The 14,869-nt window shown below is 40.7% G+C and overlaps 1 protein-coding gene across 2 annotated transcripts in view; it reads left to right on the top strand.

Annotated features, from left to right (window-relative positions):
- The first annotated feature begins 1,861 nt into the window (after window positions 1-1,861).
- OXCT1 (3-oxoacid CoA-transferase 1) overlaps window positions 1,862-14,869 on the top strand; it is a 93,826-nt gene continuing 80,818 nt past the window's right edge. Inside the window, exons 1-3 of one of the 2 annotated variants that reach the window (XM_061352168.1) lie at window positions 1,862-2,019; window positions 4,500-4,608; window positions 6,011-6,101. In XM_061352168.1, the coding sequence (XP_061208152.1) occupies window positions 1,936-2,019; window positions 4,500-4,608; window positions 6,011-6,101 (284 nt within the window). In that variant the 5' untranslated portion in view covers window positions 1,862-1,935. The remainder of the gene's footprint in view (window positions 2,020-4,499; window positions 4,609-6,010; window positions 6,102-14,869) is intronic. The other variant, XM_061352166.1, reaches the window with a different exon arrangement.

Here is a 14,869-nt window from a genome sequence, read left to right as displayed (position 1 = left end):
GGACAAAGCCTTGGGTGAGATGGTTTAGTGTGAGGTGTCCCTGCCCATGGCAGGGGGGTTGGAACTAGATGATCTTAAGGTCCTTTCCAACCCTAACTATTCTATGATTCTATGATTCCTGACAGCAAAGGTGTCTCCACTGAGCTTTATGGGCATCTGCAAGGTTTGTAACATGCACTGTAACAACTGGTACCGCCACCTTTTAAAATGCATATGGCAGGGCCACAGACAGGCTGCAAGGCTTGACCAGTGCTCTGAATACAAGGGGCTGGGTGTGCCCTAACACTTTAGAAACTGACAGCACTCTTTTAAAACCTTGGTTTCCTCATTGTAAACTATACTGCTGCATGTTCATACCTCAATGGCTAAGCACAGCAGCTGTGCTGGAGACAGGCTGGAAACAGGAAAAGTAGCGTGACCTGCACAAAGTGTGACCGTTTGTCTCATGTGTGAGGGGAATTGGTCTTTTCTTTCATCTGAACAAATGTTCACAATTTTCTGTGAATCCTTCTGTTCCATCAGGCATCATTATGGCATGCGCTAATCGTTTAGGGTATTTTTAGACTGTGTAAATAATTGCAGAGGCATGCTTTGGATTTTTCTTCTAGCAGGAGCAGAAATACCAGCAGTTCACATCACGTGGCTGCTTAAACGAGTATACATCTATTCTAGTAACATTTTCCCACCCAAACACAGCATCCAAGTGCCCTGTGGAAACCATGTGCTTACTGGAGCCTGGCTCACCCCTAAGGGCTGTATGGTGGAAACTTAACCATTCAAAGTCTCTGTCCTTCCGTTGTTTCTTGTGATGTTAGTCCTTAAAGGACTATGAGCCGGCAGTGTGCCCTTTCAGCTAGGAGGGCAAATATTATCCTGGGGTGCCTCAGGATTGTGGCCAGGAGGTCAATGGAGGTGACCTGCCCCTCTACCTGACCCTGGTGAGGCCACATCTGGAGTTCTGTGTCCAGTTCTGGGATTCTCAGTACAAGAAAGACAAGAAGCTATGGGAAAGAGTCCTGTGAAGCGCCTCAAGGATGATCAGGGGTCTGGAGCATCTCTCCTATGAGGAGAGCTTCTGGGAGCTGGGCCTGTTGAGAGGAGACTGAGAGGGGATCTCATGATAAATAAACACCAACATAAATAAACATCTGGCAACAGGACAAGGAGCAATGGCCACAAACTAAAACACAAGAAGTTTCACCTCAACATGAGGAAGAGTTTTACACTGAGGGTGGTAGAGCACTGAACAGGCTGCCCAGGGGGGTTGTGGAGCCTCCCTCTCTGGAGCCATTCAAAACCCATCTGGACATGATCCTGTGCAACTTGCTCAGGGTGGCCCTGCGTTGGCAGGGGGTGGACCAGGTGATCTCCAGAGGTCCCTTCCAACCCTAATGATTCTGTGAAAGTGGCAGGGCAGAAATTTAAGCCATCTTGACTTCACAGAGAGACATCTGCAACGGCACATAGGAGTTGCCTGTGGAAGTGATGGAGAGGGAGATCCCTATGCTTTAAAACTGAAGGGACTGTAGCATTGACGTTTTTTTCCACGTGCCATTTCCGTGTCTCTGAGGGGCTTATAGATCAAAACTGGTGGTATCCGTGGGCTGCGCCGCTCCCGCTTCCCGGCTTGCCTTGGCTTGGCTTGGCTTGGCGGGGGCGGGGGCCCGACACAGAAGGAGAGGCGGCAGCTAGGGCCCCGGCGGCTGCCGCTTCACCTCCGACGGCGGCCCACCCGTCCCTCCATCGGCCACGCCTCGCAGCCGACGTCAGGGCCGAGCCCCTCAGCCTCCCTCTTTTCCTCCGCCCTCAGGCTCCGCCATCCCGCCCGCTGCCGCTTCCCCTCTCCCAGCGTTGGACAGCAGCAGCCACCACCTCGGCCCTGCCTCGCTGCCTGCCCCTCCCGCTCCCCTTCGCCGAGATCCCAGCAGCGCGAAGATGGCGGCGTACAAATTCCTCCTGCCGCCGCGCAGCCGCAGCATCCTTCTTCTCGCTGCCCGGGCTCGGGGCGCCGCGGCTGAGGTAAAGGCGAGCCCGCGGACACAGATCACGGGCCGGCGCTCGGATCCTTGCGCCCCCTCAGCAGAACCCTGCCGGGGGTGGGGGCGCCTAGAGGCCGAGTTGAAGCCGTTCATAGACAAAACCGACCCATGAGCCTGGGTTTCTCTATAAAAACAACGGCTTTTGGTGCCAGTTTTGGCCCGCGGGAGCTGGGCGGCGAGGAGAAGGGTAGAGCGCGGCTCCAGGGCAAGCCCGGCCCCCGCGGCGCGTTGGGATGCGGTGACCTTGGGGACTAGCCTGAAGGTTTGGCTTTAAGGTTTAGTTCGTTTACTTACCCCGCATTTGAAATCGCTGCACCACTGCAGTGTGTTGCCGCATGTTCCAGGCTTGTCCTCTCACCATGCTGGTGTTTCCTTGAGGTAGGGGCAGGTGTCGGGAGGAAGAGCTCCGGTCAGGAGCACAGCTCCCTGCAGCCCTCCCTGCACTGCCATTCATACAGTGTGGAGTGCAGCCACGCAGCTTACTCCTTTGCTTGATTTCCTCTTCCTGGGGGAAGCTTCTGCCTGACCTCACTGATATAATGGTTTCCAGCCCACATGCAACCATAGCAATGTTAATTTTTAGTTTCTTCAGCCAAAATTGTTCCTGTGGCTTTTCTTACTTTATTTTAATTGAAGCAGCTCATCTGTTCTTCTCATACCCATGTTTACTCTTCCTGATGTCTATATGGGCAAATAATCATAGCTCTTTCAGTCATTGTTTTGCTAAGTTGTATTTTGCTCTTCTATAAAATTTATTTAAATTTTTGTTGATCGTTCTAGAAGCTCGTCTGCCCCTGTGTTACTTCTGTTTTAAATCTGATGTGTCACAATTGCAGCCAGCTCCTAAGGTCTTAGCTTGCTGCCTCTGTCTGCAGGGGAGCGTGGGTGATCCCAGGCACCTTGCTTCTTTAAGATCTCATTGCTCTCAAAGAGCAGAGTGGGTGGGAAAGGGACTGGAAAGAACCTGTTTAGTGTAGAAGGGCATGTACCCTCATTAGAGACATCCATCCTGGGAGCACACGCATGTGTAGCACATGCTGCTCTGTTCCCCTCTGCAGCAGGCAGTTGGGAAGATTTAGGAAAAGGTACCACATGGTCTTTTTAAAAATATTTTCTGATGCGTGGGTACAGTGACACGGCAGTGATCTGGCCACCTCGAGCCTTAGTCCTCATGTCTACTTACAGACCTGTTTTGATACGTCTCCTGAGGCTGCCAGCCATAATACTCATTTTGTCCCTTGCCTGCTGAATGTGACTGGAAGAGACGTGCTTTGCAGTCTTACTGTCCTTCTGCAAAAAACATTTCTGAGAGAAACATGGTATAGTTGAGCATGGAGAAGGGTCTTTTACTCTTTCTCACTTAGCACTGTTCCATATGACCCATGTACTGATTTTTCTTCTTATTTTTGAGCCCACCAGAACAAAGAAACATCAGTGTTTCCTTTGGGAAGCAGATGAGCCTCTGTTCAGAAAGACTTTGTTAATATTAAATATAAACTCTTGCAGCCTTAATTTTATAAAAGAAGGCAGTTTGTGTAATCTTGAAACTGAGCCAAAAATTACTGGTTGTAACCAGATCTTCAGGCAACTCTTTAGGGAAGAATTAGGCTATTGTTTTTAAACAGTGTATAGGTTAGCTTCACTATATATTTATTCATTCTTCTCCCTCTTTCCCATTTTAAAGAAAAACAAACAACAACAAAAAATAGGTTACCCTGACCTAAGAATATAATAGATGAGTTATGATGGTAACTGTGCAATGGCCTTGCACTGTGAAGTCTAGTTTTGGGAGTGAGATCTGTACTGGTTTCCCTTTTGCCCTCCCCATTTCATCATTTTGTTGAAGTCTCCTGATCCTTCAACTTAAATTGTTGAAGACCTGTAAGACTGTGTTAGGAAACTGGAGAAAGGTTTACCTTGTTGAAAGGGGTCTTTTCTTACTTTGCTGCCAGCCCAGTGATGTACTTCATATTGTTCCTTGGCCTCCACTCAAATTTTGTGGTGGTGCTGGCTCTGCTTCAGCTATTTCTGGTTATGCCTCGTGTCTGGATATCCTTGAAGCTGCAAGTAACAATATATTGTTTAAAGCAGCCTTTGTGTTGCTCTGACTTATGCTGCGGAGTTGCATTTGTGGATCCGTTCACAGTAAGCACAATTTGTCAGCAGTTTAGAATGGAATTCAGAAATATAAAATAAGTTTGGATATTGTCAAGTTGATTAAGCCTAAAGCCTTCATTATGCGTGTGAACGTTGTAAAGTATGGGTGCAGGGAAGAGACGACAGAGTCCTTGTTTTGGAGACCTGAACCCTTCTCTTCCCCTCCCCCCAGTGTTTACTTTTTATAGTAGCAATACTCATTCAATGTTTTCCCACTTACCTATCCAGAGAGATGGTCATCATTATAAAACTACTATGTAATGCTTTTTATTAATTCAATTGTTTATTTTAATATTGTTTCAGAGTTTTGGATGCTATTTTTCCACTAGCTGTCATCGCAACACCAAATTTTATACTGATCCTGTTGAAGCTGTAAAAGATATACCCAATGGGGCAACTATACTTGTTGGTGGTAAATATTTAAATTATTTCTGGATGCAACTACATTCTATTAATGAGATACTTTTTACTGGTTTACCATGTTTGTTTTAATATTAGCTAATTTGAGAATACATATGCTTGTGTGGGTATTCTAAATAATTGCTTTCCTAATTATACTAAAAGGGGACACTCTTTCAGTGAGAAAATCCCACTTTGTGCCTTAGGGGAGAGAAAAAGTCTTAGAAAAATCATTATTTTTTTTTCCCCACTAGTGAGGTGATTAGACTTCACTTGTGCCAGTTTGCATGCAGAAAATCCATTCAGGATTTTTTGAGTTAGCATTGTTATTTCAGATGGTGAGGAAATAAAATTTAGTTTAATTTTTTTTTTCCTTGTGGTAGCATTTTCTGTATTCTCTATCTGCCAAGTGACTTAATCTCTGTGACCTTGAACAAATCACCTAATCTGTTTATGGCTGTAGGAAGTGAAGGTACTACTTATCAACATTACACTAAATGGTTATGTGTAGCATTTCCACAGGAATAAAGAAGTTGTGTCATACGGACTTTCACTGTGACTTGAGCTTTTGAATATTCTATATGATTTCCACAATTTCATGCTATTTGGTCTACTGAGAGAAAAATGATTTCTCTATATAGGAAGTTGTAGGTGATTTTCAGTATTGAAGAAGTAACTAATATAATGTTGTGAAACATGAGAAACCTCACTGGAGGTGTGTAATGAAATAAAATTCCTTCTAGGAAGAATTCCTGTATTTTTTTGTTGGTTTTGGGGCAAAAGAAGGTCCGAGGCTAAGTGGTTGGGAGGAAAACGGTAGTAGTTGTAGTGTTAGGGCCTGGCATAAGACTTCACCTCAGATGTGGTGTGGTGTTTCATTTTAGGCATACTGGGCTCTTGCATAATAGGTAGGAGTGTGAGGCATCTTAGCCTGGGTAGAGATCTGGGTTACTGTACTTCCAGTTGCACATCTTCATGAGAGCATTAAGTTTCCCAGATTTTTATCACCTAATTGTAGGCTAGGCTGTATGGAAGAGCTCCTTGCTCTTCCTGTTTGACACTGTTATGTGCAGCAAACCAGTGAAGATTAATTGGCTAGAAAGGGAACAAGGAATAATGAATACCATCTATAGAACACAAATCAAGGTCCTGGAGCTCTTCTCCAAAGGCCATTTGTGTGTGGGTAGAGATGATTAAATGGCTTTCCTCCAAACTGGGAACCATCTAGAGACTGGAAGATTCCAGTACTAGGGTGCAGCCCTTTCCAGAAGTGTTGTTTTATTGAAGTCAACTAGAAGGAGCTTGTTCTGCTCAAAAAAGGTTTTTAATGAAGGAGTGCACATTCTTAGACTTGTGATTAATCTGTGTTCTTTCAAACACTTGTTACATATTCAATTTTCTTTTATTTTACATAGGTTTTGGATTGTGTGGGATTCCTGAAAACCTCATTGGGGGTTTACTGAAGACTGGGGTAAAGGGAATAACAGCAGTCAGTAATAATGCAGGGTAGGTATTCATATCTTTGTGGTTTGCTAAGTACAGTTGAAATATTATGCTCATGTGAAAAGGCTGATATGTATGAAAAAGTCTTACCTTTTGTCATAAGAATCAGCCATATGCTTTGTTTGAAAATGTTAATTTTGGAATGAGTCCAGAAAGTTTAGTACTTTGTTATATATACTGCATTATTACATTTTCTGTGAACTTTTTACTTTTTAATTCCGTATTTGTGGTGAAATAATAATGACAATTTTGTATTGTTTCCATGGAACTTATAATGCTTGTAATTATGAGCCATTTTCTCATGTAGGTAGTCTCCCATCTGCTCTGTAGGAGCTCAGCCTTTATTTAGCTGCTAAAGGGAAAAAAAAAAATATCACTGGGAAACTGTTTTCTTGTGTACCTACATTAGAATGAGAGACAAGTTTATGTGAGCCAGAAAGGTTGTTTGGGTATGAAGAACCTTGTTCTTCATACAAAATGAAAATAGATGTCAAACCTTGCTCCTTCAATTCCTCCAGCCTTGCCAAAGAAGTGAATTAGTTAGGATTTATCTAATAATGCCTTGTGCTGTTTTCAGCTGTGTCATTACATCTCCCATACACTTTCTCCATAGATTTGCATCTCAATCTGTTGTTTCAACATTTTAACAGAAGTTAAAATCAGAATGCCATTCAAACCCCACAGATTTAATGTATTTATGTGTATTTCAGGCTTCTGAGGATGAGGTTTACAGTATGTTTATCTTCTTTTTTTTTCTGTTGGTTTTTTTTTTTTTTTTCTCCCCTTGTCCTTCATGCTTACTCTTGCATATTGATTGAGTGATAGATATGATTTGTGTTGGTATTTGGCACATACACTGCCAAACTCAAGCTCCTTAGACCCTTGTGAGTGTCCTGGTTTCAGCTGTAACAGTTACTTTAATCCTTCCTAGTAGCTGGTGCAGTGCTGTGTTTTGGCTTTAGCCTGAGAACAGTGCTGATAACACACCAGTGGCTGGGCTTAAAGCATGACAATGGGGAGCTATTTCTGCTGGATGATAAAAAGAGGAGAGAAAGGGACAGGAATAATTTGAGTGGAAGGATCAGTCATGTAGAGATCATTCCCTTTCCTCATACTCTTATCTCTGAATGACACATGTATATGCAGATAGAGAGATTACACAAATGCTCCTGGGGTGGAGGGGAGGGTTAGAGTGTGAGGAAAAGTGAAAAGAGAAACATTGTGGAATAGAATGGAGACAAAGCCATTTTGCATTGCATTTTTGCACATCAGTGGTGGTGTTGCAGGTTAGAATCAATTTTGATTGAAATAATGCTGTCTTTCCTGAGAATTCTTTGGAGTTTGAGGCTGGAATGATTACTGTAAAATGTTTGATTGCTGGCAGAAAACCAAAGTTGAATTTATTTTTGCTTGAAACTAGTTTTCCGTGGTCATTCATTGTAGTCTGGCAAGTTTCTCATACAACAGTGTGTTGATCTGAAAATGCCCAAGGGCATTTAGATTTTCAGAAGTCTAGTCTGTAAAAGTCCTGCTTTTGCTCTCATGGTGAACAGCATAATTTTTTAACTTATAATAAAGTATAGTCTCATCTGTTGCTTGTTTTAGTTGTATTACTGTTACATGGAACTTCTCCTGCTATAGTTCATTAGGGTTTGGGAACCAGATTAAAACACCAATGTCCTCGTTAATAGGGTCACGATCCTTATCACAGCAGTATATATCATTTAAGCATCTTCCAATACCATGTCCAAAAGTATAGTGATATTAAAAAGTATTGCAATATTAAGTTAAAATTTTAAACAGACGTAGCACAGCAATCATGTATCCTGCAGCAATAGTATTCAAAGGGTGAGTTGTCAGGTACTTTGTGGGATGAGTAATTTGTTACTTTCAAACATGCCTCAGGATTCAGTGTTTTCTTTTGGTGCTGTTGTGCTGCACTTGATGCCTTGCTGTGTTTCATCTTCCCCAGTGCAGCTGATTTCTCCAGCTTTTCTAGCAAGCAGAAGGTAATTGGTTGTGATTGAGTTTTCTCATCCTGCAGCAGGGTTAGCAGGCAGCTTGCAATTGGAGCAGGGAAGGAGCCGAGTATGCAGACAGACAACCTATTTTGGAGAACAGTGCAGCTGCGTGGATTAAGTCACATGTCTTTCAATACGCATGAACCACAAAATGTCTTACAGAGCTATCTGTTCATACCTAAAATAGCATCAATGGAGACAGTGCTTCACTTACACCTAGGTAAAAAGCAGTAATTAGGAAGTCCTGAAGCACTCTTACCAACTCTCTTCTAGCTGGAAAGAAGGTTCAGCAAAGCCTAGAAATGCTTGGCAGTGACTGGAGACAACTTTAAAGAAGAATGTTCTCAAGTTCACACTCTTCTGTTCTGTGCTGCAGTGTAATAGGAATGAGATTCCTCCCACAAACCCTTGTTCAAGTCACATAATTGCTGGCAGGTAAAATCCTTGTTCCAGCCTTTGAAAGGCTTGCCAAGGACAAGTTGTACAATAGTGTGTGGAGTGTTCTTAGGCACCCTAAGTTAGAACATCATATTGATAAACTTACTATTGCTGTGGATTATGTTAGTGCATATGCTTTGTGCTAGCTAGTGAAACAGCACCATAGTTACACTTTGCAAAGCCAAACAAAGCAAAGTGTTTGAAAAGGAAGCAGTACAAATACCCAGTATCTCTGGTATTTACACAGCTTGCTTCAGGGGAAACTGGAGCTTGTGAACCAGAGATAGAGAAAGATACCGTGGTGGGTGGGTGTGCTTCTGAAATACCACCAGTCACACCTTCCTTTATAACTTCTTTTACCTATGCTGTTTATATTTTAAATACTTCCTTGATGTTATGTTATTATAAACCCTTTAAATTTAGAAACAAAACCTGTTTTTGTTTAACCTGTCAACATAGCCAAACATTTAAAATGATATTTTAATGAATTGACACCAAATTATTATTATTAATTTTGCTTAATGGAATGCATAACTAATTTTGGCTATAATCACATTCTGAGATCAATACTTCCATTCTATCTCTGCCACATAAATAGGTTGAATTTGTACTTGGTAAAAATGAAGTCCATTACTTGAGTAGCTGCATATGTGGTCTGACTTGTATCAAATGAGCTACTTCCCTCTGGCTTTGTCTGCTTTTGGGACTTAAATACACATTCTTCTTGAGTGCAATAATGTTGAACAGTAGATCTTCACTTACAGTAAAAATAGAAAACTCACAGTTAATATCTTAATTACTAATCACGTAGGTGCTCATCTAGAAGGAGATTGACAGCATGTTGTCAGATTATCACAGGTTCAGGCTGTCTTATTAAAAGGCATTACCAGCTTTTTGAACCTGTAGTCTCCGAGCTGCTTTCAAAGTTCTTTTTATGTTACAGTGTTATACAAAAGAAAGGAGAAAATGGCTTTGAAATAAACATTCGAACCATTGATCATGATGCCTGAGTGCACTGTTATTTAGTTCTATTGAATACAGTACCCTTGTTTTTCTAATGGGCTATTTGCAATTGCCAAATCTCCAGATAAGGCACTATATGGTGTCAGATGCAATGGTAGACTTGCTGCACCCCATATTTTGAAAAACAAAGGGTATTTTTCTGTTCTTAGCATTTATGAATTCTGCCTTAAATTCAAAATATTTAACTCCTAGTTGTATTACAGTTTATCTCATTTTTCAGTCATTACTTTGAATTGTATATTTCTGCTAAAAACAAAATGTTAGCCACCTTTCCCAGAGACTCCATATTTGTTCTTGCATCCTCATTATAGATCTATATAGTTATATCTATATCTATATCATCTATATCTATAGCTATAATTAGATTATTATGATTATAGATATATAGATATTATAGATCTAATATCTGTTATATATACTTACATATACATATATATGTATTTATTTTACTTTATATATATTAAAACATATTAAAATTATATGTAAAATTTATAGTCAGGTGGAAGTTACATTCTGAATTCACATAGAGTTTAGAAGTTTTTTCACATAAAGTAAGGTGGCAAGTGGTTTAATGGAATTAGTTTGACTATCAGTTGATTCAGAGAAGTGCAATATTACTGAAAACATCTCTGAAGGCCGGGAAAAAAGCCTGTATGTCCATAAAGATGTAATCAAGATGATGCTCAGAGTATCTTACCTTGTGAGTCATTTTTGTATATACATAAAGAAATTCCTTAAACATCACAAATATACTTTCAGAAGTGAAATACAAGGTCACCAGTACCTCTTGTCTCTCTTGGTGGAAAGAGAGAAGTGAAGTAAAATCCTGCACATGGCAAGTTGCCAAAAGAATGAAGCAAGATATTTAAGATATTTTCAGTGTTGATTCCTTGAAGCAATTTATTTCTCGTTTTATCATCTTCATTCTTTGTAACATGCCTAATCAGACACTTTATTACAGCTATTAAATTGGTGACACTATGTGAACTGAAAATCTGACCAGGTCATGTTGCTGATTTTAGTATAGAGGTTAGTTAGCATTTTAGCAGCATGAGTTGTACTAAACTTTGTACTACATGCAACATGATTGAGAAATCAGATGTGCCTGTGACTTTCTGGTTGCGATTACAAATGAAAACAGAATAGGTGTAGAGCTCAGCTTTGTTGAGGAACTGTTTCAAGTTGGTTTTAGAGAAGTGACAATAGAAGTTTAACCTAGCTTTCAGCCAGGAAGCTTTTGAAGTATGATGCATTCATGATGAAATGGAAATACTTATCAGATTAAGTCTGTACAATATAGCTTCACTGAGAAGGAAAAATGTAGTAAATTTTTCAAGTTTTGAATAGAGTTGTTTTATTTGTTGAACTGAAAGCACAGTTTGTGATTTCATAGCAGAAATTTATGTGGAACAAAGAGACTTTGCTGCTGACTTAACCATGCATTATACACTAATGGTTCTCTTCAAAAATTACCTCCATTTGCAATCTTTTGATGGACTTGGCTTATATGCCTCCATCATTCCCACAGTAGTGGACCATTGTTTTTGGAGTAGGATGGTGGGGGGAGAATACTGCCATTTTGCGGAGAGACTGGAGCTGAGGTAAAGTTACTGGAGCAGAGAGGAGAGAATTCACTTAAGAAGGCTTTAGTAGTGGAGCGTTTTGCAGGGCAAACACTGCAGAGAAGGAGCAGGGGAGTTTAGGGCTTAGTCACTCTAACTTGCACACAGGGCTTTATGATTCCCACAACCTTGGGCTGCCTTATTTTCATTATTCTTTCTCCCCTCAGGAGTGGCAGAAATCCCAGGCTGCTGAGCTGAGAGAGATTCAGTGCACTGTTTCTTTTGTCCTTTGCCAGGGGCTGAAAAGGGGGTGAGACAATTTCTGTGGTTTCTGGGAGCTGACCCACTGCCCTTTTTTTCTGTCCTAGCTCTTCTCCTGATCAAGACTGCCTTAGCATATGGCAGCACCCATAATTCTCTCTTCCTTCTCTTTTCTTGGTCACCTTCCCTCAGAGAGATTCTATCTCTCCTTTCTGCTTTCCATTATGAAATTCCCATTAGGACAGGTGGGAAAATGTCCTAGGAAGCAGGAAAGAAAAAAGGTGGCTATAGGCAATTTCTCAAGAATCGATGAACAAATAAAACATTTTGCCTGTGTCTAATTGATCTTCCTATGAACTGAATCTGTTTTCAGGTTAGTTGACTGCCATTCCTCATCTTGCTTTCATTCTTTCCTCCACTTTCTGGAAGTGGGGGACAGAAAAGTAGGAGAAACAGAGTATCATCTGAGCTGGCTTAGTAAGCTTCTAGTGTAACATGGGGGATTATTGTGGGACATAGTCTCACTGTTAAGAAGCAACTAGGAGACTGGGAAAGGTAAGTCATGAAGAACTCGTACGTGGGTGATTGTCCATGTTTATTTTACTCTTGGTATGCCTGCACTTTTGTGCAGTGTCTTCTAGCAGTCACCATCTAGGAGGTATCTACTCATTTTCTGCACAATGTCTAGGGAGAATCACTTTGTGGTGCTTCCAGGATTATACTTTATGATTATTTTTGTGGACCTATGAATGTGCCTCAGTAAGAACTTGGATGGTATCCTCATACCTTTTTTCATGTTGGTAAAGTTTCATGCTATAGTAAAGCAGACAAGATGAAGACTCTTTTAATTGGAGAATGCTAGAGGGAGTTGTTTTCCTCTCCCAGTCCTAGTCTCTTGTCAGGAAAACATCTAGCTCTGGAACAGGTCTATCTGTTGTCAAATTTCTCACAGTTCTGCAGCACTGGGACCTGCTGAGTGCCTTGAGAGACTGCTCGTGGTTCTCCAGAAGATGACTAGTGTCTTAACCTATAGTCTTCAGGGGTGATGTAGTTATCCTCTCATTCCTCCAATCACCAAATTATGAGAAGAGCAAGGTCAGGTAGGTCATCTTGTTATCTCCTCTTTGAGCAATGTGTTTTAATTCTTCAAAACACATATATTTATGTTAATCTTTCCTAACATGTGACTTCTGGTCTTGGTGGGGTATCCCAGAAATATCTGCTACAGCTCCTGGAGAGTCTTTGAACAATTAATATAGAGGAAGACTGTTCTTTAAGAGATGTGGAATGAAGCCGTCATGCAAATTGATGCTACCCACCATGGGTTTCCAGTGTTCCCAGTAAGGGCAGCCAGTCTGTCCTGACCACTCCCATTTTTCTTAGACACATATACATGTCTTTACAAATGCAGAGAGAGAGAGAGAGAGGAGCGCATAATTATCTCCTTTTACTCACCCCCACACCTACCTGTAAGCCATCTTGTGTCTCTTGTCAAAGTAGCATGACATTCAAGTCTTTTTTTCTGGAAGTTGTCTCTTTTAAAATATTTTATTAGAGAAGGCAGACATTAGTTTTTGACAGGAAGGTTTTGTAGGTCTGAAAGGAACAAAACAATTGGAAGGAATGTGTTGCTAAGCAACCAGACCTCCTTAATGTTTCTTGTCCACAACAATATAATGGGAAAATTAGGTTACCTATGAGTGCCAGGTTATATTTCTTTTTCTATGTGTTTTGTGTGTTGTGTTGATTCAAGTTTTGTCTTAACACAGAAAGGGGAAGCTTCCAGAAATCTTAACATTTTTAAGAGCTGAAGAATGCATTCTCTGTCTAGGCATTAATGTGTACTTCCCCTCTTCCAACAGCACACAACTATACCAACTTACACCACCCCTTCTTCCTTCCTATCTTTGGCAACACATTTTTATTGCACTCACCTTTGTTTGAATTTCTAAAACACTCAATCCAGCTTTTAAAATAGATATACGGGATGCATGCAATCCATGCACTCATTAAAGGATCTGGTTTTCTTTTCATGGTTACCCCTAAAATATCTGTCTTGCAGGCAATGCCCTTTCTATCAAATAGTAGTATTTTCAGTATAATCATAATTTAAGTTATAAAGTTCAAAGAAATTTTTGTGCCTAAACCAACAGAATCATGAAAGCAGCAAAATATGGAAAGGGAGAGCAAGTAGCTAAAAATTGCCATGAAAAATGCTACATTGAAAGGAATTTTCCTAAACTGGAAATTTTTATTTGTATTCTAGGATAAGCATGTCAAGTGAAGAATAATATTGTGAACAGCATTTTCACTCCTACGTGAAATGTTTGTTTCTTAGGACATTTAAATATCAGAGGAAAAACATAGGAAGTGTGAAACAGGCTGAAGTGCTCAGAATGAGTTTTGGGAAGGATGAGCATGAAAAGCAAAAGGGTTATTTTAGCTGGAAAACTGAATGAAGAGTGTATCCTTAAAAAGATGGATAGCGCTGTATTTCTTTTAAGAAATTTGCATTTAAAATAAACTATAAGATGAGTAACAGCAATTGGATTTTGTGATGCTGCTCTGAAGATGAAATGTACCTGGGAATTAGTTTTTGGTTATCAGGCAGTCAGAGACTCTTGGTGCATGACTTTCTGAAGGTAAATTTTCTCTCCTCATTGTGCTGGGGAAATAAGGTTTTATGACCTGTGTGCTCAGTGACTGCTCCTCACTGCGATTTTTTGTTTTGTTTTGTTTTGTTTAATAAACAAACAGCCTTTGCGGTGAGGAGAAAGGAATGACTTAAGATGTGAAGAACATTTTGGGATGAATGTCACAGAGCTTAACTTCTGTGCAACTTTCATTTCTACAGGGGACTTCATAACAGTACTAAGTTTTGTTTGAGAGAAAATACCTGCCTGTAGCAGATGAAAAAATCAAATGTATCCATGTGGGATCCTGCAGGATGATAAGCACAATCCTATTGAGGACCGTGGGCTGCAATAGCTGCTTCTGAGACTGTAGGAGGGTGGATTATAGATCTTGGTAAATGAGGCAGAAATCTCTTTAACCATTGCAAATCTGCTGAAACTTTGTTGCTATCCCTTTCTCATGTGAACACACGCTTAGAATTTTGTCTTCTGCATGCAAAAGTCTCTTGTCTGCCCCTTTCTATTCAATAGCTTGCAAATTTTGCAGTGGTAGGAGCAATGTTAACCACCTGAATGATACACAGAAGTGGCAGACTGGTTTGTAACCAATTCAAGCTGCCGTTGTTACTGCACTATAAAGCACTGCATGGTTTTGTTTAACTTCTGTACTTTTGCTACACAGTACTTTAGTAACACAAACCGGTTAAACTGCCATCAGGTATTGGCTGGTCTGCTACATTTGCTTGCTACCTTTTGTAATGACAGGTCAGCATTTGGTGGTTTTCTTGTAAGAGAATTTGTCCTGCTGAGTGGAAGTTTTGGCATTTGTATTT

The sequence above is a fragment of the Neopsephotus bourkii genome, unplaced genomic scaffold (genome assembly GCF_033783945.1).
Source record: "Neopsephotus bourkii isolate Nb327-2 ecotype Australia unplaced genomic scaffold, CSIRO-AGI_Nbou_v1 NB_631, whole genome shotgun sequence".
Taxonomy (NCBI): Eukaryota; Metazoa; Chordata; class Aves; order Psittaciformes; family Psittacidae; genus Neopsephotus; species Neopsephotus bourkii.
The sequence above is the reverse complement of the archived record's forward strand: the minus strand, read 5'-3'. Positions and strand labels throughout refer to the sequence as shown.